At 39.8% G+C, this 25,281-nt stretch overlaps 2 protein-coding genes across 2 annotated transcripts in view; one reads left to right on the forward strand and one right to left on the reverse strand.

Moving 5' to 3' along the window:
- Positions 1–878: 878 nt before the first annotated feature.
- Positions 879–14,882, forward strand: LOC137914549 (VPS10 domain-containing receptor SorCS3-like). The gene is made up of 21 exons (XM_068758089.1): positions 879–937; positions 1,037–1,148; positions 1,489–1,668; positions 2,199–2,345; positions 3,220–3,322; positions 3,702–3,778; positions 3,897–3,988; positions 4,677–4,784; positions 5,001–5,118; positions 5,277–5,410; positions 5,958–6,071; positions 6,355–6,526; positions 8,088–8,274; positions 8,504–8,637; positions 8,968–9,091; positions 9,403–9,515; positions 9,857–9,991; positions 10,222–10,321; positions 11,012–11,117; positions 11,212–11,372; positions 14,818–14,882. Exons 1-21 carry the CDS (start codon positions 879–881, stop codon positions 14,880–14,882), a joined length of 2,541 nt encoding a protein of 846 aa, XP_068614190.1.
- A 6,345-nt stretch (positions 14,883–21,227) lies between these two features.
- LOC137914557 (VPS10 domain-containing receptor SorCS1-like) overlaps positions 21,228–25,281 on the reverse strand; it is a 36,996-nt gene continuing 32,942 nt past the window's right edge. The window contains exons 24-27 of the mRNA XM_068758097.1: positions 24,644–24,743; positions 24,096–24,204; positions 22,943–23,097; positions 21,228–21,286 (exon numbers count right to left, since the gene is read on the reverse strand). Coding sequence (XP_068614198.1) covers positions 21,228–21,286; positions 22,943–23,097; positions 24,096–24,204; positions 24,644–24,743 — 423 coding nt within the window. The remainder of the gene's footprint in view (positions 21,287–22,942; positions 23,098–24,095; positions 24,205–24,643; positions 24,744–25,281) is intronic.

The following is a 25,281-nucleotide window of genomic DNA, read 5'->3' on the forward strand; positions in this document are numbered from 1 at the left end:
TTGTTTGTTTTTATCCACAGATGAATCTTTCGATATGATTTTGTAACACTTTAGCAGTGACCCAGTTTCAGTGTCAACAGGCTTAATCCACCGACTTTATTAGACTGGCTACGATGTAAGAATGAAGATGTATTAAAAAAGAAAAAAAAGTCATATCACAGCCTGATTCAGTTCTGGTGATTCAATAATATGCCCAAATTGCATTTCACTGAGATGAGATGGAATGTTGAGGCAGGGGGGGGGAGGGAGAGACGCTGGTGAGAGTAACTGGACGTAGAGCGCTTCTACACCAATCCGCTGCCGTGGCGTGGATGACTTTCACGTGACTTTCATTGCTTGGGGCAGTTGGATTTAACTTGACAAAGAGTAATGAGGTTATCGATTGGGCTACAGCAAAATAAGCAGTCTTCAACACCTCTAAACTCTCTTGGGAGAGGAGGAACAGCCAAGTGCAACATCCTCAAAAACGTGGCCTGGGAAAATGCAGCTGATTGATTTTCGATAGATTATTCCATTAGAGCTCTAATGTAGTGTGTTGGGGGGGACAAACGCCAGCCTTCTAGTTGATTATAAAAATAAGAAATCAAATAGTGCTGCCCTGCCTGTAAGTGGATGGGAAAACAGCAGTGCATCGTCAAGCCACACTGTAGATAAAGTTAACACAAATTTCAGAACCTCTTGGCTTTAGACTAATTTAGATAATGTTAATAATATCTGTTGTGCTAAATTGTAAAAAAAAAAGTCTTATCAGTTCAGTCTTGTGCTGGGAATTAATGGCCCTCATTCATTTGACGCTTTATCCTCCTGTCCTCATTTCATGTAGCGTCAACGCTGCCTCCCAACCCGTTTTTGTTGCGTTCTTTTAATGGATGCTCCACATGGTCGTCTCCGTGTGGGAAGAGCTCACACTCACACTGGCATCAATCAAAAAGGAAATGTACAAATAAAAGAGTCACTGACCTAAAACAGAAAAACAGGGCACCAGGTGAAGTGGTGCTAAAAGACATTTATGTGGTCTATTTTAAGAGTGACAAAGTGTCTCTGACTTTATTGCACAGGTAACCAAGTCGGGACGTGCCAGCTACTTTGTGTCCTACATGAGAGAATCCTTCAAGCAGATGAAATTACCGAAATACTGTCTCCCAAAGGTAAGTGCAAATGTACAAAACTAGTTATCAAATACAGTGAAACCGTGGTTCTCAAACAACTCTGTTTTCAAACTAAAAAAAACTGAGTTTAAAATGCCTTGGAGGTCGAACAGACTTTCTGAATTCGAACACACGAGTGGTGCCGAGGCAAACCGAAAATGCGCGGAAGAAGGTGATAGAAGAATATTACAGAACGAATTATGTCCGAGGTTCCACTGTAAAATATCTAAAAAAAAGAATCAGAATCATTTGCTTTTGCTTCTCGACCAAACAATATTATATTACCTTTTCTCTCTTTCATCTGTCTCTCTTTGTCCCCCTCACTCACCCCATCCAAAAGGACATGCATATTATAAGTACAGATGAAAAGCAGGTATTCGCTGCAGTCCAGGAGTGGAATCAGAACAACACTTACAGCCTTTATATCTCAGACTCCCCCGGGGTCTACTTCACTCTCTCATTAGAGAACCTGAGAACAAGCCGAGGGCCTGCCGGTAACCTACTGGTCGACTTTTATAAGGTTCGTAGTCAGACTCATTTACAGGTTGCTGCTGTCACTGCGACCCCTATTCCCTTCACAGATATTTCACCTAGTAATATAAAAAGCTGTGCTGTTGGGTAAAACAGAAGAAGAAGAAGAATGCAAATAGATGATGTAATAATATCCAGTTAACCTATTTACCTGTGAAATAGTCCAATCAAACTTTCCTGTTTCATTAGGTTTAATAAAATGTTGCACCAAAATATTACCATGGTGCAGTTTTCAAAATATTGTGTTTTACAAATGGTCACATTCTGTTTTAATTGTGCTTAGACTGACTGATCGAACATGATCGAATAGATCAGGGACTTTTAAGATGCTTCTGCATTGCTATTTTTTAGTTGACTCAAATCACTGTGTACTGCCCTTGATTCTACCACAGTAGAGGGTCCAGCACCGCTCAAACAATCAATGATTATTGATTAATTCACGGCGTTTCTGAACACGTCGTGAGTGCCTGCAAATTACCTTTTAGAGAACAGATTAATATGTGCTATTATCCTTCCTAGGTGGAGGGGATTAATGGTATGTATCTCGCCAACAAACTGGTGAACAATCATGTCAAGACGTTTATCACTTACAACAAGGGACAAACATGGGCCCTGCTGCCGGCTCCCACCACCGACGTGGCTGGAAATAACCTGAACTGCCTTCTGGTGAGCTTAAGCCTTTTTGCAGCAATGAACGGCTGCTCTTATTCATGACAAAAGAAGCTCTTGACATATATCATTCATCAAATGTTTCAATTTCATCCTTCGCGCTTGATTCAGAGGCATATTTGCACGAGGATAGGCGCTAGCATGAGCATCAGCTTGTCCTTTTTAGCCTCTTAACTGGGCAAAGAGATGCTTGACTGGGATATCGCTATTATGTGTAAGCCACAGAGTGTTATCGCTTTTAGTTACAGGGGTCCACACTTTCCATTAACCTCCATGATTTCATTTTACTACCTGTAGTCACACTCGACTAATGAAGGTTAGATTACACCAAATTTCATTATCTGGCCATGTTGTTATTCAGCTGGTGTGATATACGCCTCATCCAGTCACTATGTTCCCTTGTCATAATGTATTTGTTCATTGAGCAGGTTACAGTATTTCTCTGTGTCTTGCGACCAGATGGCCGTTATGTCGTTGTCTGCGTTCCGACCTCCCTCCAGCCCCCCGGCTGTTTGAAAAGTGTTATTGATGTTTTTTCAGTATGCTTTAGTCTGCGAGATGAGTGGAAATGATTTGAATCAATTTTGCCAGTTTTATCGGTGCATCTTTGGGAATTTTAATTACATGCCTTGTTTGCCTTCGAATGAGACAATTAAAATGCCCTCTGTGTCCTCTCAGCTTTTTCTATCTTTCTCCGGGCAGAGGAGATGAGAGGAACAAAGCGTCTTTGTTTTATAAATTGTCTCAGATAATGTTCGCACTTTCCTCTCAATGGGAAGAGTAGTTTGAAGACAAAGCCCGTCGATCGCTGCAGCGAAGATCCTCCTCATACATATTGTCTCAACATGGGTGACATCTGTTTTGTTGACAGTCGTTTTGCTCACTGCATCTTCATCTGGAGATGTCGGAGAATCCCTACACATCCGGGCCCATCACCAGCAAGAAGTCTGTACCAGGCATCATTGTGGCTACAGGTAGAGGGATGTGCACTTGATTTACGCATTATGAGATGGTTTTCTTCAGTTGTCATCAACAGAGGCATCCCTTTCTATACATGCATGTAAATGATAAATGTACTGTAGCAGCGCCCCCTTTAAAACACACGCAACTAATCCCACACTGTCCTCTTTGTGTCATTGAAATCAGTCACTATAACTCCAAAATCTCATATTTTGCGGGAGACTATTAGGTCGTAGTAAAGCCTAAACATGTCCTCTGGTGGAAAATGAGGACATGCGCGGATTTGCAAAACAGCTAATGATTTTATTATATGATTGTGCGACTAGGTGTGTCATGGAGCCTCTGTTATGTAAATACACACGGTGGAAAATGATTCATCTCTCTGTTCTTCAGGGAATGTTGGAAAAGAGCTGTCCTCTGCCAACCTTGGGATGTTTATAACATCTGATGCAGGAAATAGCTGGAGACAGGTGAGACCCATCTGCATGTATGCGCCGCATGCATTTACCTTAAACTGATTATGCATTCAAAGAGAAGTTTGCCATTGTGCGTGGAACAAAAGTTTTCTGTCGATGTGTGGCTATGCAGATTTTTGATGAAGAGCACAACATTTGGTTTCTTGACAATGGAGGTGCGATGCTGGCGGTCTTACATGCAGCGACGCCCATTCGACACTTGTGGTAGGCATCATACGTCATAATTACTGCAAGCGGGAGCTGTAGGTGGTGGAGTTGTGGAAAATTACCTTGTTGCAAGCCGCATATGATTACAGTTAATGTTTTGAAATGCTGATGGCAAGTTTGCATGATTATTGTATCGGCTCTACAGCGTCAGAACTGTTAGAATTATTTCCAACAGACGAGGGTCTGTTACAGCTTCGTACTCGTGGTTGGAGATGATGGTTTGAGTGCTTTTATGTAAATGAAAAGTAGAGCAGGGCGGGAAAGTGAGACTGAGAATGCCCTCATAAGTGCCCCATATTGTGGGAGCTTTGTAACACGATCGACTTTGATGTCCCTGCTCACTATAGCCCTGTCAGAAGTGATTAAGCTCTGAGAAAAGTGATTTGAACCCCCCCAAAAGCCAATTCCTAATGTTCCAACCAAAGTCATATCTTTCTTTTATATTGTTTTGTCACCTTCAGAAATGTAGCTGTGCTCAGGAGCATTTATTCTGTTGTTCAATTTGCCGTCAAGATCATTTTTCATTTTTCAACACAGTCAAGGCTAAGTAGCCTAAAATCTTTTATAACATATCTCTGGAATTGTTGCATGCAGATAGAAGAAAAAGTACATTTAACCCCAAAAGACATTCAAACACGGATGGATCTGCAAGACCACGCTATGTTGTTTTTATTTTTTTATGCAGGATCAGTCTCGACGAAGGAAAGAAATGGGACCGTCACAGTTTCTCCTTGGTGCCTCTGTATGTGGATGGTGTTTTAATGGAGCCAGAATCTGACAACCACATTATCACGTAAGATGGGATGCACAAGTGGAGTCCAGCAGGAATGAAACAAATATCAAACTTGGATTAAATTGGCTGGGGATGCAACCAAAGAAAGATCCAACTGATCGCCTCACCACTTTTCATCAAAGGGAATGTTATTTTATCTGTCAGTATAAATTACAATCTCATATTAATATCTCCAGAGTCTCAGCATAAATTGCACATTTGTGAATCATCTTCCAGCTTCTTCGGACACTTTAGCCATCGGTCGGAGTGGCAGTTGATTAAGATCGACTACAAGGGCCTCTTTAGCAGGCGATGCATGGATGGGGATTATCAGACGTGGCACCTTCATAACAAGGTAGCAGGAATATAAGACATTATAGATTTCTTGTCATCCCAAAGATATGCACGTTTGTGCACTTTAATTATGGACAAAAACCTTTCTGTGCGTCCGTCCTTTCCAGAATTTCTTTCATTCGTGTGAAAGTCCAGTTCATGTTTTTCTTTGTTTGATAGGGGGAGCTGTGTGTGATGGGCGAGAAGCAGATCTATATGAAGCGCCAGCCAGGCAACCATTGCATGCTGGCCCAGGACTACTCAAGGATCTATTCCTCGGAGCCGTGCCTCTGCACAGCCTATGATTTTGAATGGTAATGACTTCACCTATCAGATTTCCCGACCGAGAATACAAGTTGGACTTTTGTCATACTGGCACCTAATTTATTTCATTGCCTGTTTACCATACAGCCCCTCTCCTATGATCATGTAATTCCATCACACTTAATTAATGCTGCTTATATGTATTTGCAATCAAAAACACAAGTATCCGCTTACATTACATTTTCACTGGATGTCCAGTTCATCCGTATTCAACGAGTCTAATTATAGTTTCGAAATTGTAAATGGGAGTTGGGAACTTTTCATCGTGCAACTGTAATTACCATAATGTCAAGTGACTTATTAGAATTCAATTAATAATGAATCGCTAAATGAATTTTGAATATCTTTTATCCATCCGACTGAAATTCTGTTTGATCTGTCTAACAATCGTGTTTCTCGTTATGTTCTTAAAATATGCCACGAAGATCCGGCTGCGGAGCATTTGCCCCACCACAAAAGCTCATTGAAGCAAGATTATTTCAGTAGCAGTGTTTATCATTTCATGAAGTACTCTTTTTTTTTTTTTTTTTTTGCCAGTGATTACGGGTGGGAACGCCAGGCAGATGGAAAGTGCTCCCCTGCTTTTTGGTTTAATCCAAATGGTGCGACTAAAAGCTGCAGCACCAGCCAAACCTTCCTTAATAGCACAGGGTAAGTGGGCCTCTGTGTTCAATCCATCACAAAGAAATATTATTCCATTCATGCCTGTTTGTCATGTTGTCTAGAACACAAACAGAACATTCTACTTCACATCCTTAACGGTTTAGAAAATGAAACTCCCAGTAAAGGTGCACAACCTTGACTCTGCCCGAATTCAGTTTTAGCACAAAGTACTGAACTGCACACATTTTTGCAAAGGTGAATATTTTTACAGAGCTCATTCTGTGTATAAACATGTAAACCTCTTTTTCTTTTTTAACATAATGCTTTAAAGGTATCGAAAGGTTTTGTCCAATAACTGTAAGGAAGGAGGGAGAAATCTGTACTCCCCAAGGAGACAGGCGTGTCGTCCCAGACCTCCCCGAGGCCTCTGGCTGTCCACCAGTCAGGGAGAGTTCAGCACCGCTGTCGGAAGTAACGTGACCTTCATAGTTTACCTCGACGACGTAAGTCATGCCAACAAGTCTTTGTAGTGTTACGTATCAGTGTCAGCATAGCTGCAGGTTCAGTAGATACAGAAACATAGACATATAGATGCTAAAAATAAAAAGGGAAGCTGTTTTTATTCATTGAGCGCATGAGTTATTTAATTTTCAAGGGTTTTGCAATAAATGTGAAAAAATGTCTCTAGTTTATTTTTAAATCCCAATAGAATGGACAGAATTGCTCATGTAGTGGGAAATAAGTAATTATTGAAAAGCTCCCGTTGTTTGTTTTTGAGTTTCTTCGGAGTCTTCGGAAATTTACGAGACAAGTGCAGAAAGTTTAATATAATAACTAGAAAAACACTCCGAGAGCGCAGACCTCCACCAAGCAGCTCATTCCCCTTGTAATTGGATTTCTACCATCAACACGGTGATCTGGATCATCACCAAAAGGTTATCAATTGCTCTTGGTGTCTTTATACACCAACCGTGAAAAGTAAAAGGGTGCCAACATGCTAAATGAGCACCATGTTAATAAGCTAATATTTAGCATGTGTAACGTTCGCCATAGCGAACATGATATAATAGCTTTGACTCATGACTGCCATTAGTTGAGCTGTTCAGACTTATGGTTTTAAAAGTTTTACGTGTAAAAAGTACGATTAGGGAATCACAGACATCAAAGCAATTAATTCTCTGGGAAACAATAAATGCCTTATCAATATAATGATAATGATCACCAAAATTACACGGATTCCTCGCCTGGGGGAGAATGTTGGTACCAAATTAAAAGGCGAGCTATTGAATGTTTGTTAAGCTAATTCACACAAAACAACGGCACATTAGGGGATCTCCAACGTTGTTGTGATACTTCCTCTGGGAACCATGTAAGTGTGCAAATCTGCTAACTTTATAATGAACCAAATGGTAATAATAACGTAATAATGGCTGCAAATGTATTTCCCCACTCCCTTCTAGTGTAAACATGCAGATAGCTTTGTTTTTATTTGCCCAGAAGTTGTTGAATTAAAAGGACGTTGTCATTAGCCTTTTTAATCATCACATTTCTGTGTTTTCTTCATGATTCTACTTTCAGCTGAAACAATACTCCTTGTTAGACCTTGTCAATGTGCTGGCTGCACTAAACTACGTTTAATCTTAAATACTGTATTAGTACGGTGCCAGAAATCGTACAGAGTAAAAGCAACACTTTATGGATTGCTCGATGCCATTTGGGGACAAGCCGTGTTTATATATTTGAAATTCAAATGGAAAAAAATACTTCAATAATGAGAAAATATATCTTTGTCTGTTTTAATGATTTCATCAGTTGGTGAAATTGCACTAGATTATAAATTGATCCCATGTACTCTGGAAGGCTTTTATGGCTTTGTTCGCCTTCCTCTTTTCTTACCTCGGCTGAATTCCTGTCTCCAGTCACTCCTACAAAGTGTTTATGACACAGCATACATGACAACTCAAGTACTGCTGTACTGGACTGCGCTTACTTCACTCTGATTTGGTCTCAATGACGTACTCTGACTTAAGCTGTAGTGACGGAGGCCATGTCGTCGATCCACAGGGAGAATCGTTGGGAACCAGCATCCAGCTGGATTTTGGGGACGGCATCAAGATCACATACTCTAACCTCAGCAGGACTGATGATGGAATCAAGCACATCTACCGAACCGCCGGGATTTACCGAGTGACAGCTTCTGCTGAAAATGGCCAGGGATCTGACAGCAGCACGTTGTTTTTACACATCACCAGTATGTGAATAAGACGCATCAGTACTCATTCCTGCAGTAGGGCATCAAGCATGCAGCTCTTTCCTGGATCGTCACATTCCTAGTCTGCTGAATAACATATCCAATCATGATTGTATTACTTTCATCCACTAGAAGATGCAAAAATGTGGACCAAAATGTACATGAAGCTGTAATCACATGTTCATGTTCAGCGAATCTCTTTTGTATTGACTGTCTGTTGTCACCTCAGGTCCAGTGGAGCGAGTGTATCTCTCAGCATCTATTGTAGCCATCCGGGGGAAGGAGGCTAATCTGAGTGTGGCGGTTTGGCCAAGCCACACCAGAACATTGACATATTTCTGGTGGTTTGACAACAGCACTGCTGTGAGAATCCTGCCCTCCCAGTACTGCTCCACACACAGTCTTTTGTCTTTACAGTCGTCTTTTCCCATTCCCTCACTCCTCTGTTAAAGTCCGTCTGTGCTGAGGCTCACTAAGAGGGAGTCTATGAAGCTATTAAACAAAACATAAAATATGGCTGCATGTTACCTGGCTGTGTCTTCCTGGAGGATCCGGTTAGGATGGCCGGTCATATATTTGTCACATTGATTCATCATGCAGTATGTCAAGGGCTGCACATGTGTGGAGCTCTAGATCTTCAGCAGAGCATTTCCTTTTTGTGAAACATTCACTCTTTTTCTTTCTGAAATATAGCCCATTATAACCTTGGAGGGAAGCATCTCTCACACATTTCATAAAGAGGGGAAAAACAAGGTCACGGTCCAGGTTGCATCGGGGAGCACTATAATCCAGGATTCAAAAGTTATAACTGTTAAAGGTGAGTTGCGGCGACAGTCTACACAACACTTTAATTGATGCGATGCACGCCACGTGAATATGCAATTCGCTATTGCCAGGAAAGTGTGATGCATCTCGGTCCACTCTGCAAGCAGCTCCATGTTGATGTCAGCGTGGACTCATCTAATGAATAATGTGTCACAGTGGGCGAACACGAAATGTTGAGGAGCAATTAACATCAAGGCATACATCGCTAAATGAAAAAAGACAAAACCACGCCGCAGATTAATCAAAAGCCAAACCAGATGTAGCACTCATATTCTAAAAGGCATTGTTTTATCTCTCTTCCAGGCTTCTTCAGGTCATTGCTGCTGTCGTTCTCGCCGGTTCTTGATGAGCACAATCCTGACATCCCAGAGTGGAGGGAGGACATAGGGCGTGTGGTGCGGACAGCTCTGTCACAGGTACATCAAGTCCCTATTGCGCTGAAGTCTTTCCAGGAACCAACACCAGCCTCCAGTGGCTTCTATGGCTTTTATTATTTCATACCTGTGTGCAGTATTGATAAAGCAGTCGAGATGTTTTACGGACCCATGTGAAAAACAGTGCCTTTTTTTAAGTTTACTGCAGATGACAGTAGCGATGAATGGTCATCTAGTGTGTATTTGAATTGCTGTCAAAATGTTTGCCATGGGACCTTGTCAGTTGAGAGACTTTGAATTAGTCGTCCAAACTTTAGAAACAGCCGCCAAAAGTTTAACTTCCACCGTGAATTAGGGCTGTCTGTGTTATCCTGCTGCTGCAGGTGTCTGGGGCTCCCGAGGAGCAGCTGCTGGTGTTTTTGTACCCGGGACTTCCATGTTCAGCTGAAGTCTTTATCCTGCCATATGAGCATACATCAAATGAGCACAAGAGAAGCAGTAAAGAGGATCTGGATAAGGTCAGAGCCAGGAAATGTAGAAATATAGAAATAGCGTGCAAGTCATCGTGTTGATGTCGATGACTACTGATATGACACATAACTAATAAATATACTGTACATGTGTATATATTTATTTATTTTTTTCATACTAGTTGCTAAGTAACAGCAACAAACATGATTCTGGATTTTTTAGATGTCTGTCGCTCTCTTTATTTTCCATTTGTCTTTTTGTTAACTACCTAAAACAGATAGCAGACATGTTTGCCACTGCCCTGAACCAAGGCCTGATCCAGTTTGTGCTGAAGGCTGATATTCGTATTATTGTCTACATGACTCAACAAACTTTGGGTGAGTTTGTTGCCGGCCTTTTCAAAATCAGTTTGCAGGTAAAAAAAAAAAAACATAGAAATTATTTATTTCCATTAATTTATTCCACTCTACTATTATATGCTGTGGTAACTTACAGTATACACTGGATTTAAATATCTTTGATACAGTGCTTCAATTTTACAACTGGGCTTGTGAGACTGGAGTACTCATTCAAATCAGCAAATCAATGGCCTGATTGACAAAGAAAGTGTTTGGTATGCACTGAGGAAATTAGCTGGATCACCAGGTGATTAGCATATCTCAAAAATGTGTCGATCAACCTTGCACGGGTTTACCCTTTTCATCCACCAACTGATCTGTCTTCATTTGTGTCTGCACACAAAGGTCCGTGTTACCTTTAAAATGACGGACAAAGGTCAAACGCTCCATAGGCTTCTCTCAGAAGAGAGAACGCCTGGTGGATAGGAGAAATACTTTGAATATTGCATCTCAGTATTTAAAATACCATGACTATGCATAAGCTACCCGCATGGTGGACTCCAGAGGCAGGCAGGAGACCTCCTGAAGCTTTCCTGTAATACTCTGAGTGGATAACGTGCAGAGAGCAGCTGTTGCATGACATGAGGTAGTGAAAGGGTTTAGTGAATAACAAAAAAAGAACAGGTCAAACTAATTTGATGACGCTCATTTGATGACTTTGTCTTTCAGCACCGCTTGTAAATTCTAATTCCATCCATAGTGGGTCGGCAATGCTGATGCTCCTCACTGTGGTATTTGTTGGTCTCGCAGCATTCTTCATCTACAAGTTCAAAAGGTGTGTTTGCTTAATAATTAACTTATTTCTTAATAATAAGAATTATTGACTGAAATCAACTGAAAGCCAATCTTGCCCTTTTCCTAATGATTAGGAAAATTCCTTGGATCCACGTTCAGACTGAGGACAGCCACGAGAAGGACCCCGAAGTGATCAGTACAGTCGGACAGAATGAAAACATGTCCAAGGTCAAGCTCAGTGAGTTTTCTTCTGCAAATGAATTCATGGAGAAGGAGCTGGAGGCCCGGAGCAGAGGTACATTTACTGCTGGAAACGATAATTATTAGGGATGCTTCAGTGCTCATATTGAGTCCGATAGTAGACGTGCAGTGAATAAAACTTACTGTAGTACCTCTTCAATATTAAAGTGGTACCTCGTTGGATGCAAGCAATTTGTATACTTGATAAACCAGCACAGTGGGAGTTCAAGTTTTTTGCTAATTCAAGCTGACAGCTATATATAATGCTACCTCCCACTGACTGTTTTGTCTATTGCTGACAGTTTAGTGAGTTTGATGCTTTACATCCTCAATAAAGTTCACCAGAACCGGTATTCTAGTCAATAATGTTGACCGACTGGGCAGTAGTATTGGTGGTCCTCCATGTGAGGCAAATAAACAACACCTGATTTTGAAAGTAAATTACTTCAGCCAGTACTCAAATTTAAGTACTCGTATTCAGTCTGAAAACTGGTGCATCCCAAATAATGATGTATTGTACTGACTGAAGCATTTTAAACATTGTTGGAAGCTAACTCTTGAGTTCAACAAAAATGTATTGGTGGAGTCTACTTAGAAATTAGATTTAATCCAACACTATTTTACAGCCATGATACTATATTAATACCAGTACTAAATATTTGAGTATTACTTAGGTGCATGAATATAGTAGAACTTGAAGATAGCTGCCACCATAGACATCCTGTTCGTGTGTGATTTAGACACAAACTCATTGACATTTTTTTCAATTTAAATATAGTCTAAAGAACGAGGTACTAGAATTTGTTTATCAATGCAATATCATATTTTAAAAAATTGCCCACCAAAAGCAACACTTTATATCACGATGACAGGACGACATCAGGATTACATCGACTGTGATGTTTTTAAGATGAGAACTATTTGGTCCCTGCAGTGAGGGAGGATTCTTTGACACGAGTAGCATTGCAGTGCTCCCGAGTCCCAACAGAGAGATGTGGGCTGCAGACCTTTTTTTCTGGTCATTCAGCACTTTCTGATATTCTTCATTTCTCAGCTGTTTCTAACTTTGCTGATCTGAAACAATTTAACTCCTTTTCAGTGACTTTCAAAAAGTGTTTATTTGTTAAAAAAAAAAAACAATGCGACCTCTTACTTTTTGATTGAGGGATGGATTCATTTCCATCTGAAGCGAGTTTTGTTAGAAACACTATACTTAGTCTTTTTTATGTTGCTTCAGTCAATTTGACATCCATCAGTTAGTTTATTTATCATTACTGTGTTTAAAATATACTGACAGCAGTATAAAGAATAGTATAGACATGCATTTCCTTTGACTCTCACCCACCCCCCACCCCCCAGTCAGTGGGAAGCATGCCCCTTACCAGGGGAAACACATTAACCAGGTTTAATTTAATTAATGTCTCTGTTCAGTGATTTTATGTTTTCTCATTTTGGTCCAAATGTCTTTAAAAGCTCCAAGAAGAATCCATCTATTCATTGATGGTCCCACAGTGAAGCGAGACAAAGTAACGGTTGTAAAATTCAACAAGGAAGACTTCAACAGCTAAACCCGGACTAGTTGACTGATTAAAATAAAAAAATCCAGATGCAGGTTTAGATTGGAATATGAATTTGAAATATATTAAAAATAATAATTTACAAATTATTAACACAACATCTATTGATGCTAATTTTTCAGAATCAGCAGACATTTATGTTTCAAGTGGAATAAGCTCTTAAAGGACATTGAGATTCTCCTGAATGCTGCATCACAGGAGAATCTTGACACGCAGGAGGTCATAACAGAGCCATCTAAGGAGCCATCAAATGTGTATTTAAAAATTAACATTTTAAACTGATCTGTAAGGAGACAAGTCACACATATTAAAGTATACTCGGGTATACTGGTCCAGTATTAAACATATGCTGAGGAATGCCCATTTAACAAACTCAATGAATTTAAAAACACACTAATGTGTATAATCGTGCTTTTGGCAATTTTCGCCTAAATATTACCACCAAAAATAAACTTTAGCCTCCTCTTCTGTCCTCTGAAGCTGATAGCTGGAGTAAAGATCATTGATCAGTGCTCCTCTCTCTACTGATCCTTGCACAACCCTTCTTGTGCACGTTTCTTCCAAATGTGTTTCAGTAGGTGATTACAGACCTACGCAAACGACGAAGGAATGACTGGATGGCTTATTTAGCTGTTTTTGGGCCTAACTCACCACCATAGTGGAGAAACATGGGAAGATTTTGTTTTTCATAATATGGGATCTTTAACTAAACAAAATTCTCTTAATTATCTCTAACCCTAACTTTTCTAAAGAAGAAAATGAGCTGGGGTTTTTTTTAGGATGTAGCCTGTTTGTTCAAATTGTAGGCCGCTTTTACACACAAAAATAAAAAAAAGTGTGGTTAGGGTGGGGGCTAATGTTGTTCATGACTGGAGTTTGCATGTCTAAAGGATAAGAACTTGGGAAACACAGCATAGGTATAACAATATGCCTACACCAGCTGTTCAAGCTGCAGTTTGCATCAATTTCTAACAAACTCACTTATTATACTGTGTGAGGTGAAAATAAAATGAATATCTCAGTGTCCTCACTTAGGAACCACTTTTAAAATTAATATATAATTCAGATAAATGACAGAAGGCGCTGTCACATGTCACTTATCAATAAGAGCTGGACGTTTTACCACAAACACATCATTTGTACAGTTATTGTAGGACACCTCTTGCTTTCTCTTAAATTTCATAGAGTTGTTGAGCGGCTACAAACTCAGGTCCCTTCCCTCGTGGACACTCAGCCCTTTGAAGGCAGCTCATCCTGGCTGGCAACGGGTGATAAAGTAACCTCTGTGGAGGCTCAGTGGGCAGCTAAACCTTGCTGCAGACTACATTTAAAATTCAGTCTATGCAGTAACACATCTAAATCTTTATGAAAAAAAAATCTTGAACAAATCTGAAGTGACTGCTAGATCTGTACCTTGATACATTTACTGCCAGGTTATTAGATCTATGGATGAAAAATGAGCTTGGTGCTTAGGTATTTGGAGATAAACCGCCTTTGAAAGGTGCAGCATCTACACAATCTGAGCAACCTCACCAGCGATCCTATCTTATCCATCCATCGGTAGCTCAACCCTGTTTGTAGAGGCCATGCTCCTTCAGATAACTGGTATCCTAACACAGACAAAAAAAAGAAAATAAATTACACACATTAAAATAAAAATGCATGCAAACCATTAAAACCTTTATTTAAAGAATGATTAGGAAGCAAGAATGTACTTAAAGTTGTTTTCTTGATGTTAAAATCTCATAAATACTTTCGCACAATGTTGATATCGCAGATTTTAGTGCAATGTTGTGTTTGCAAATAATCTTTTTCTTAACCCTTGAATTCCCAAAACAAGCAAGTTGCACTGAGCATTTGATGTTAAAGCAGCAGAGTTTCAGCATTTCTTCAATTCTATTTTTGTTGTTTGCATGTTTCCAGGAGGAATTGGAAGAAATGTCGAAAGAATTGTTACAAGGGAATTTCCAAACTGTACTAATGTCTAAAACAAGCTCCCTGTCGTGGAGTAAGTACATATTGTTGTTACAATAGTGCTGAAACTGTTTGCTTTGTTTTATTTAGCTTAGCTGCTATTGTTCAGAGTCATGTTTTTAACATATGCATAGAGTTAGTATGTACTTTACAATACTTGGTGAAGGTTAATCCATCAGGCCAGAGCTGTGGACCTCTAGTTTGAGGGCGGTCACTGCTGAAATTCACTGTTAGCTATGATACCAAGCACAAGATTTGCATTTAACATCAAGATACCCAAAGATACTTGGTGTCTGCTTTGAAATCAAGTATCTATTTCATAAATATTTAGGTATCCTTGTTAATTCAGACAAATTATTCACTGCCTGTTACATGTCACATTGTACAATTACATTTTGACATACCACAAGGTGTAGAAATCGGAAATATCTTCACACAATTTAAAGAAAGTGCCATTAACTTGTGGGTCAGTCAGAATGTATAGGTTTTACTCCTCACACCTATAATGCGTTGAATTATTTTGTGTGATTACATATGAGGATAATTAAGCCCTTAATGAATATTACTTGTGTATATTACTATATGATTTACTATAATTTATATTTTTTGAGGCTTTGATTTATTTACACAAAAACCACAACGCCCTCCAGGCATAGTGTGTGTTCTTGAATTTAAACGGTACAATTTACCTAGTATAATATTTTTTATGATTTAAATGTTTTTATTTTCTTTACATTCTTAACGGAAATATAACCCAAACAATAAATAGTTTGAGCGCCATAAGACATGATGTTACCATGTCTATATTTTAAATAAAGCCCTGGATGCTCTGGAGAAATGCATTTACCGCCCTATAACTGGATGTTTTTTGAGTTTTGAATATAAAGTAAAATGTGAGCGAGAACTATAAATACAGTATGGAGATGTTCTGTAAGATACCGTGGTGCTTTCAATGATATTTTTTTTCTCAGATGATGGTTCACAACAATAATGTGATATATGGGCATGAAATATAAGGTCTTAGAAGTTAAACACTGAAAACTTGTAAATAAAATAAGATGGGATGTAAGTCTAGCTTCACCCTAATCTTTTGTAAAATTGACCCACTGAACAGGCCGTAATATCTTTCTGTGACTTAAAGGACAGTTCACACCAAAATCAGTAATATATATAAGATATGAAATTTAATTTCTTATTATTTAAAAAATATACATGTGTGAATTTGCATGGGAATATTAAAATGTGCCGATAGCACCCAGTTCTTTTTCCCCCATGGATGAGAGGGTCGACATGGAAACATGAACAGAATCGTCTTTGGATGAGCCACATAACATTAGCTAGCATAGTTATCTTGCCTTACATCCATATATAGATGGACACTTTTCTCTGTGCTGTGGTATGGGAAGAAAATAGGTTGTGCAAGAAGCTACGCAACAAGTCTATCTGTTAGCATGTCATGATTTCAGGACAGACTGTTGAGTTTTTAATTTCATTTTTTTATTTTCAATAAATGTGATAGATAGCTGACATCTTTACAGCTGATATCTTAAATCCCAACAAATCACACTAAAACAATTCAGACAGATAAATAAGACTGCAAACTAGAATAAAAATATGTTTGATTTTGGGGTGTACTGTCCCTTTCAATCTCATAACAACCTGTACCTGTTTTTTATTTATTTTCTTTTTTTTTACAGTAGCATGCCCTAATTGTCTGTGATGAAAGACTTAAATCTACATTAGGGTGAGCAACTGCAGTATAAATATATATCATGGCTGGTTTTAAAGTTTACTTGACACATTAAACTAATAAACACCTTGTCTAATAGTCTAGTTGTGCAGCTGCAAAAAGTTTTGCATGATCTATGATATTGTCCATTTTTGTCTGTTTTTGTCAATGATATAAAAACCATCTTGTTTTGAATCACATTTCTTACTGTGAACAAATTGCCATTTTAAAATTGTTCAAAATAAATGTATTTTTACATGAAATTATATATTATTTTCTCATTTCCACCTACACCTACAGAACAGCATGGGTTGTGAACTTTATTTAAATGAAGTCCTTTGCACACTTCTAAAATACTTTTAGAGGGGACCAATCACAGGCAGGTAGATCTGATTGCAGGTATAAGCACATCCCAGATACATTGACATGTGGGTATTCTGGCTGAATATGTCGACACGATTTTAGCAGCATTTTCACAACTGTGTTTTGGGCAATGCTGCATAGCCGCCTACTCAACTGACTGATAAGCAGAAGGACTCACTAATTTGCACGCCAATGGCATTAAAAGTGCTAAAGAACGAGAAGAGGCCAAAAACCCAAGAGGAATTAATTCTTGAGGATGGTGGACATAACACTTGGGCCATTTGAACTAATTGATTCCTCATGCTCAAACTTAGAAACTTTTAAACCACATTGCTATAAGCCTTTATTTTTATTCCAATGTAGGCATGGGAAGGACATCGCTGCCTCCCACTAGTTAAAAACAACAGGTTTCACTGCACAGAAATTATGTGTGTAGATTTTTATATAGATCCATTAGCATGTGGTCATTTTAGATGAAAGTGGAGACATAATCTTACGCCAGGTGTCCACTTATGCACTTGGAGCTGAACACATGAGATCAGATCACCTGAGACGCATGTTAATCTGGATGTAAACAGAGCAACAGGTGTCTTGTGGCAGCCAGTTCATCAGGCTCATTGTTCAATTTTTAATGATCCTGCAGAGGATCTGAAGTTGGTTTTAATGAGCAGAAGTTTTAAGACACACTTAATAATATTCCCTGTCTGACACTTTAATGGAGCTTGATCACTGAAGGTGCCAGTTACAGATGGTTCCTGTGAACACACACACACTGAGGTAGTAGAACGATGAGAAGGATGCACTGGTATCACCCCTTCGTCAGCCTCAGATTAAGAAAAGAAAGTTGTGCAAATTAAAATGGCAAAGAGACGCGATGGCTGGAGAATGGAACCGCTTGGTCGATTGGCTAATATGACTCTTCGCACAGCAATCTTCGTCACTTCCACAGCCATCAGTGCCCCAAGAGTCTTTTTTCTTTCTCCTGCTGCGCCGTCTGAATTAACAACAAGGCCTTTGTCTAACTGCCCTGGGATGTCGGGTGGGACACAATCAAATTGAACAGTGACAATTACTAATGGACGATTCGCTACAGCCAGACATTACTGTAATGTAGAACTCAATGAAAGGAAACATGCTCATCAATTTCACACTGTGGATAACACAATATTGCTGTAGGTTATTGTTGTGGGACATTTTTCATTCAAGGTGCTATCCAGTCTGGTAACTCTCCCTCGCCTTTGTGTGTGTGTGTGTGTGTGTGTGTGTGTGTGTGTGCGTCAGAGAGAGCGAGAGAGAGTGTGTGTGTATGTGCGTGTCGATTTCCTGGAAAGGGATAATTAATTTGTTGCGCGATGGGAGAGCGGAATAACCGGCCCATTAGAATGGCTCCAGGCTACTTGGTGCTTTTCTTTGTCCTTCCGGTTTGCCCCATTGTATCAGGCAAAAGCCTACGTTGAAAATGTAAGCATTCTAAGCAGCGTCTTTTAGAAACAAAGGATGAAATCTGACAAAACCAACCAAATGAGGAGGCCCGTCAATGAATTCCTGGCTCACAAGGAGCTGAGGTGGCGTCAAGGTGTTGCCCTTCATGAGGTCTGTTGATTTAGTAAATCGAAAGGTCAGACACAATAAACACGTTTTAACGATTTTAGCAGACTGAAGGCAACTATTTATGCTTCTTTTTGCTTTTTAGCCCCCATCTTGTGAATAACACTGGATTCCCTCATCACGCAGCACATAATCCGAAGATGGGTCTTGGTCTAACTTAGATCTCATAAAATTGTGAGAGCGATCCGGATACCCGTTTGGATACAAAAATAAAATTCCACGGTTGGTGTATAAAGATACCAAGAACAATTTAGAACCTTTTGATGATGATTCCTATCACCATGTGGACGGTGCACATCCAGTTATGAGTGGAATGAGCTGCTTGGTGGAGGTCAGCGCTCTCCGGGGGCTTTCCTAGTTTTTTTTTGTCTTGAATGATCTCCAACTGTACTAGCTCCACCAAACCTTTTACCAATGTGAAACATACTTGTTTTCTTTGTATATTTGAGTGTATGCTAATTTTATATTTCATGGTTTCCATGGATATGTAATTTTTAAAGTGAATCTGAAGGTTGGCCATGTTCTCCGCAGCATATATCTAAAACAGTACACAATTTAGGAATGCAGGAAGATATGATATATAATGATAGTTGGGGGGGTGGGGGGGGGGGGGGTACAGGGCATATGAAATATAATGGTGCACAGAGGGGATATGTGAAGGCTTTTGTATAACTTAGTAACAAACAGCCACAACGTATTAATTTTGTGTTCCTGCTTTATTCTGCAACCACGGATACTTCTGCAAGATCAAATGGAAAAAACATAGAAACAACTCACTGTATAATCACGCCACTTGTAATTAATGAGCTGTCTAGCCTCTGAGAACACTGCAGTCCACGTTTCATTTTTTTTCTAATTAAGTTGTAATTTATGTAACTTGAAAGAGTAAAAAAAGAAACATCATGCAAATATGTTCACAGCTGTATTCACAGGTTGATTAATGGGACTCAATGAAAATACTTTTTAAATATATAACAAGCAGAAAATAAAACTCTTCTGACGATCGCCGAGGAGATCGTGTGATGTTCATCTGGTAATGAGCACAACTTTATTTATGATTCAGGCTCAATCGCGGTATTGGACAGAAGAAGTATGGAGAAGCCTCTCGTCAATTCGTCTTACTGACATACGATGCTGACAACACTTAAAGCGGAAAGTTTGAAAAAGAAGAACTTCAGTGCTTATCCCAAAGAGACAGCAGCTGACCAAAGCTCTGTGCGTAGGCTGAGCCTTGTTGACAGGAGATGCGTCTCCTCTAGCTCTGTCCCTCACAGCAAAGGAGATGAACAAATCGACAGCCTTTTGTCCGTTGAGTCCTCTGGGGGGGACCGAGAACAAACTGCTGGCTCCTCTGCAGCGCTTTAAGCTCCATGTGGCGATGCTGGTATCATTATGGCGGATAAACAGCCCAGAATAAATAAAAGGTGTCTCAGCACAACTGAAAACGAGAACATATTTCCATTCAAACCTTGTGCAGTTTGAGTGTTGCTATGCGTCCTGTAAAAAAGGCACTGCAGCCTTCACAGTGAGATCAGCTCAATGAAAAAACGAAAGAAAACATGGGGAATATTCTGCAACTGCGTAAAGAAACACACATCTAGTTATTGAGTCTGGAGGGGAAATGAATGGGTAATGACTTTTCAGCTCTAAGTTCATTCATTTAAGTACAGATGTGGTGCTGTAGAGCTTCTCAGTGAATTACAGTCAGGGTTTTGTTGCTTTATCGCAGCTTCTTTTTCAATGCAGGAATTATCAAAAATGTACACGTAAAACCACATTAGATACTAGAATATACAAAGTAATGCTCCAGGCAACATAACTAAGAAGCAGAATTGGAAAGTTGGTCTATTTGTTCTAATAGTTAAAAGGGAAACGCATTAAATATATGGTTGGTACGGCAACTATACAGAACACTTAATCTGTTTTTAAACGTAATTTAAAAACATTCAATTTATTTATTTGAGCGTTTTTCGAAAAAATAATTCCTCATATTCTCATCTACTGTGTATATCTATGGAGAATAGCCTCTTCAGTTTTCCGTTTTTATTTTGGTTATGCCATATATAGCATTTTGAGCGGTAGGCTTAATGGAATAAACAGATCTGGGACTAGAAGCCCTCCTTCATCTTTCATTTGATGAGAATCTGGTGATGAGATTTACTGATTGTGCAGGGCTTAATGAATCTGCTTCCCTAACTCTTACTCGTATAAGCTGTTTCCGCACAGTTAAACAGCGCAAAGTTCACAAACAGGAGCCCAGATAACTTTGAAATTGGTGCACATTTGGAGATATTATTATATATATATAACTGCTTTTCTATCGTTTGATGTCGTCCTGTTTGAGCAGACGCAGCCGTAACCAGCTGAGACAAATAGCTTTTTCTCTTCTCCAGTATGGATGAACATTATTTACATAAAAAGATCAATGTCCTTGCAAAAATACAAGTATTTTCAGTCAAAAATTGTCCCTTTTTCAAGAAGCGAGTAGAAATCTGTACAATCTCCTCAGAGGGATTAGGCAGCACAGTGTGAACTGGTCCATCCATGCATGGGCAGCAAAACACTCGAGACCATTCATTGTGACCGTGGTTTCATAGCTTGCTGGAAGTAACTGCCAAAGAAGATGTATTGCTTTGCAGTCGGTCATAGACTCTCAACATTAAAACACATGGGGCGCTTCATCAGAGAGCTTGATGTCTGTGTGAGATGGCAGGTAGCCTGGCAAGGGAGACAACAAAACAAAAAAACAGAGAGAGACAGAGGATGAATTTTATGTCACTATTTGCATACGGTTGTATTTTTGCAGGCAAACCCATTTATCTTGGATTTGGCTGATTGTTTATCTACAGCTCGAGGTAAATCAGCTGGAACTTCACAGAGTTTCCCTTGATGAAAATGCTTTCAACGCTTCACTTTCCTAACACGCTAATTATTTTATTGGGTAAAAATAATTCACAGAGACGTTCTCAGCACTTTAGCTCGCATCTGATTGTGTTTCGCTTACCTGAAAATGATGTCTTGCCTCGCCACGCCAAACTCCGTTTAGCGAGTGCATGAACATGCGGCGCATGTTAATAATGAGTGCGTCTTGGTGACTCGTATGATAATGCGGGGTCAGGTAGCTTTAGCGCTTAACAGTGGGTGACTGTGTTGTACCGGTATCTATTCCTTATGCAGATTGTTTACATTTTATGTATCTATGTGTGTGATTTCTGCCAGAACACAAGTTCAAAACAGACCAATTAAGTGTCTGAAAACAGAAACACTGTTGTGATTAAGGGAAGGGTCACACAAACCTTCTGTACAATTTAACCGGCACATTGTTCAACCTGCCAAACAATGTGATATTGCAATTTAGTCTGGTAAAAAAACCCAAAAACAAATAGAAGACCAGGGGTGAGTGGTTCATGAGTTCGAGGCAGCAGACTGTAGCCGGATAAAGTGACAGAGAGCAAAACAAGTCGATAGGAACTTTCTAATTGGTTAGGATTTGTCTCAGTCCTCCAGTAACACATTTTTTAAAATAAGAATTTAACTTGTAGCATCAAACATCAATAGCAGAGGAAGGAAACCTAATAGAAGGCTTCTTTTCTCATCTCCCAGTCGCCCTGCAATGAGCTGGTAAAATCTCAGCTCCACTGTACTGATTAATAACAATAACAGTGACGTTTCTAAACACATCGCATTACCGTTTCTGCAAAGTCACGTGAAAAAGTTCATTGAAAGTCTGATCAAAGAGTGCTGAAGAAGACAAGCACCCTTGATTTCGTCAGGTCTGAGGAAGTGGCGGAACTGTGCGTGTTTTTAACGTCTCCACCCTTCACTGTTCCCTGTTAACAGCTTTTATTCAAATGACGGCCTCCTTGAAGAAGAACATTTGACGCTGTGTGTAGCAGATTATCCAAAGTAATGGAGAAACTGTTCCAGAAGAGAGATGATGGTGTTGAATTTCCTACATGTTGCTTCTTTTTTTAAGCTGTTAGCAATAAAATTCATTTCCAGGAATCTCATAGATGGATATCTTAAAACCCGTCAAAATAAAACCACTGGATACCACTAAATATAATTAGGAAAATATCAGCTGGGATTGGCTCCAGTCCCTGCAGGAAAACACATGTTTAATGATAATGGAGGGGTGTAGGTTTTTCTCTCTCTCATTTGGGCATTTTACCAGTCATTTTCAGAACTATTACATACATTTTAGGCAATTGCTTTCATAATTATCTAAAAGTGTGCAAATGCAGCACTGCAGGAAAACCAGATCTCTAGATCTTCACTGTCCTGCATGAGAGCCTGAAAATCACAATCTGAATACACCCTGCGTGTGCTCGAGGAACTGCTGCTACTTAAAGGAAGAAACCGGCACATCGATACCTCTGCTTTTGGAGTCCAGCTGTATATCCACATGATCCTGTGAGGTCAGTTTGTCTGCCTCCGGCTTTGGGATGGCGATGGAGGCCACTGTCGGGATGACCTCTTGTTCTTTGTCAGGCTGCTCCGCTGTGTATGTGTTGATGACCGGTATCTTCCTGTAGGTCACCCAGAGGCAAAGAAAAGGAAAAGGAAGTTAATGGAAACCTGCCATCAGGTCTGTTTTACTAATGCCTGCACTGTGCATAATGTGCCGCACACTATTTTTAACTGTTAAGGATGGAAGAGGATTGCTTGAAAGCTGGAAACTAGGGCATTTTGCATTCCACTGGGCTTTGCTCTCTCACTTTCACATTGTTCACCTCACTTTCAATCAATTTTTCATCCCCTCAGATGCACCCCCAGTTCTGCTTAAGACTAACAGCATTTCTAATTCCAGATCTCCCTCCCCGTGATTCGGTGCTGCAGCTGGTGCCGTGACATTTGAGGCAGCTTTAGAGAAAGTTGATTTCCTAGTGCCATAATTACAATTCTTAAAATTAAGTAATGCTTTACGTTTATAGTGAGTAAGATTCTACTTATTCCAGAGGATCTTAATTAAGCCCCCCTGTGAGTGGCATGGGATTACCTGCAGCAGAGGATGCTGTTTACTGTATGTCCCTCACTGTATAATATATGTTGTCTCAGGACTTATCTCCTCAACCTTCCCTGCCATTCTGCAGAGTACGCCTCACCTTGAATGGCCGTGTTTAGCATTTCCTAAAGGTCAGCCCTCACATTGTCAGATAGATGAATATTGATAACTGCAGGACTCTGACACCCATTCAGCTCTCTGGGAGAATTGATTAGACTGTCATTCCCTGTAATATTCTGCAGATTGAGACAGAGGGGAATTGTCTTATTTCTCGAGCTATTATTGTGACGTAAATGCCCGTAGCTCTGAGATATATGGAGTCTGAATACTTGCAGGCACTTTTAGGAGTTCGGCAGCGAGGTTGCTTGTAGATAATGGGGCCAAATCTAAATAGCTATTATGCAATACACAAAAAAAAAAAAACAACATCTATCTTATTGTAGATATTTCAATGTTTGATAATCAGGGCATTGATCTAGCTGGATTTGGCAGATGCGGTTCCAAACATGTTATCCAGTATACCTTTTAAATTTATATATAACAAAGATGGCCAAGCCCATCAGAGCGACCGACACGAGCATGATCACTGCGGTTCCGCTGTGGCCGCTGTCACTGCTGTCCACAAGAGGAGCTTTGAGGGGAAAGAAAATTAGAGAAATTGAGTGGATGCTCAAGGCAAATGAGGACAAATGCACATTCTTATCCAATATAAATAGAAGTTTCATAATAATCTTGTTAAATGGCCATGCAGAATTATTGCTGGCTTGTTTTTGCTGAAAATAGTCAGGAATAATCGCTAAAGAAGCTCATGTCCAATCAACACGCCATTTTCTCTTCATGCATGATTTTCCACTCACTAGCAATGCTGCTCTACAGGTAAATGTACAATATTAAAGACAAACAAGAAGACAAATACACAAAGTCTGTAGATCAAGTTTGGTCTCCAGATTTCACTTTACGTTTTAAAGCTTTAAAAATAACAATGTAAAATAAAATACAAAATACGACCAACTTTGCAGAGATCACCTGAAATGCTCCTCTAGGTGTGTTGCTAGAGGCAGAAGGCTCACCTGGAGACAGCCGCGTGGCATACACATTCACCTGCATCCCTGCTTTAAGCCTGAACTGGATGAGGTCTTGGTTCAAAGCACTTAGCAGAACCTGAGAAAGCTATAAGGAGGAGTGACAGAGCAGAGAAGGCTCTGTTAGCGCCAGCTGCACAGCAATATTCCACAGTCATCAATATTTCAATTGCAGTCATTTCATCCAAAAGCCTGAATTATGAATCTAGATTTCTGCCTCTTTCTAAAGAGGAGCAAATGTTGATATGACACGATAAAATCGAACCTTCTTCACTGGAACCTGCCGAGCTTTTTGGAAGCTATGGAAACCCTCTCAGGTAAAAGGGCAAGCTATGTATGGTAGCAGTGGCAGTGACATTTAAAAGAAAATTAATCTTTTGCCATTTCCATCAAAACAGGAACATTTTCACGAGGTTTCAATGTCTTACAAGTGCAGCGAGGCAAAGCCATCGGAAATCAAAGTGTGTCTTAGTATCGGGAAATTGCAGTTTTAATTTTTCCCCCTGACGTGCCTCACATTTCCCTTTTTTTCCCACACCGAGATGAAGCAGTCATTTAACAAGACACCAAAATGCCTTGCCAGAGCCCATTTGAGTCCTTAGCCATGCCTCACTAATTCCATCTCC

This window comes from Brachionichthys hirsutus, unplaced genomic scaffold (assembly GCF_040956055.1).
Source record: "Brachionichthys hirsutus isolate HB-005 unplaced genomic scaffold, CSIRO-AGI_Bhir_v1 contig_800, whole genome shotgun sequence".
In the NCBI taxonomy this organism is placed as follows: domain Eukaryota; kingdom Metazoa; phylum Chordata; class Actinopteri; order Lophiiformes; family Brachionichthyidae; genus Brachionichthys; species Brachionichthys hirsutus.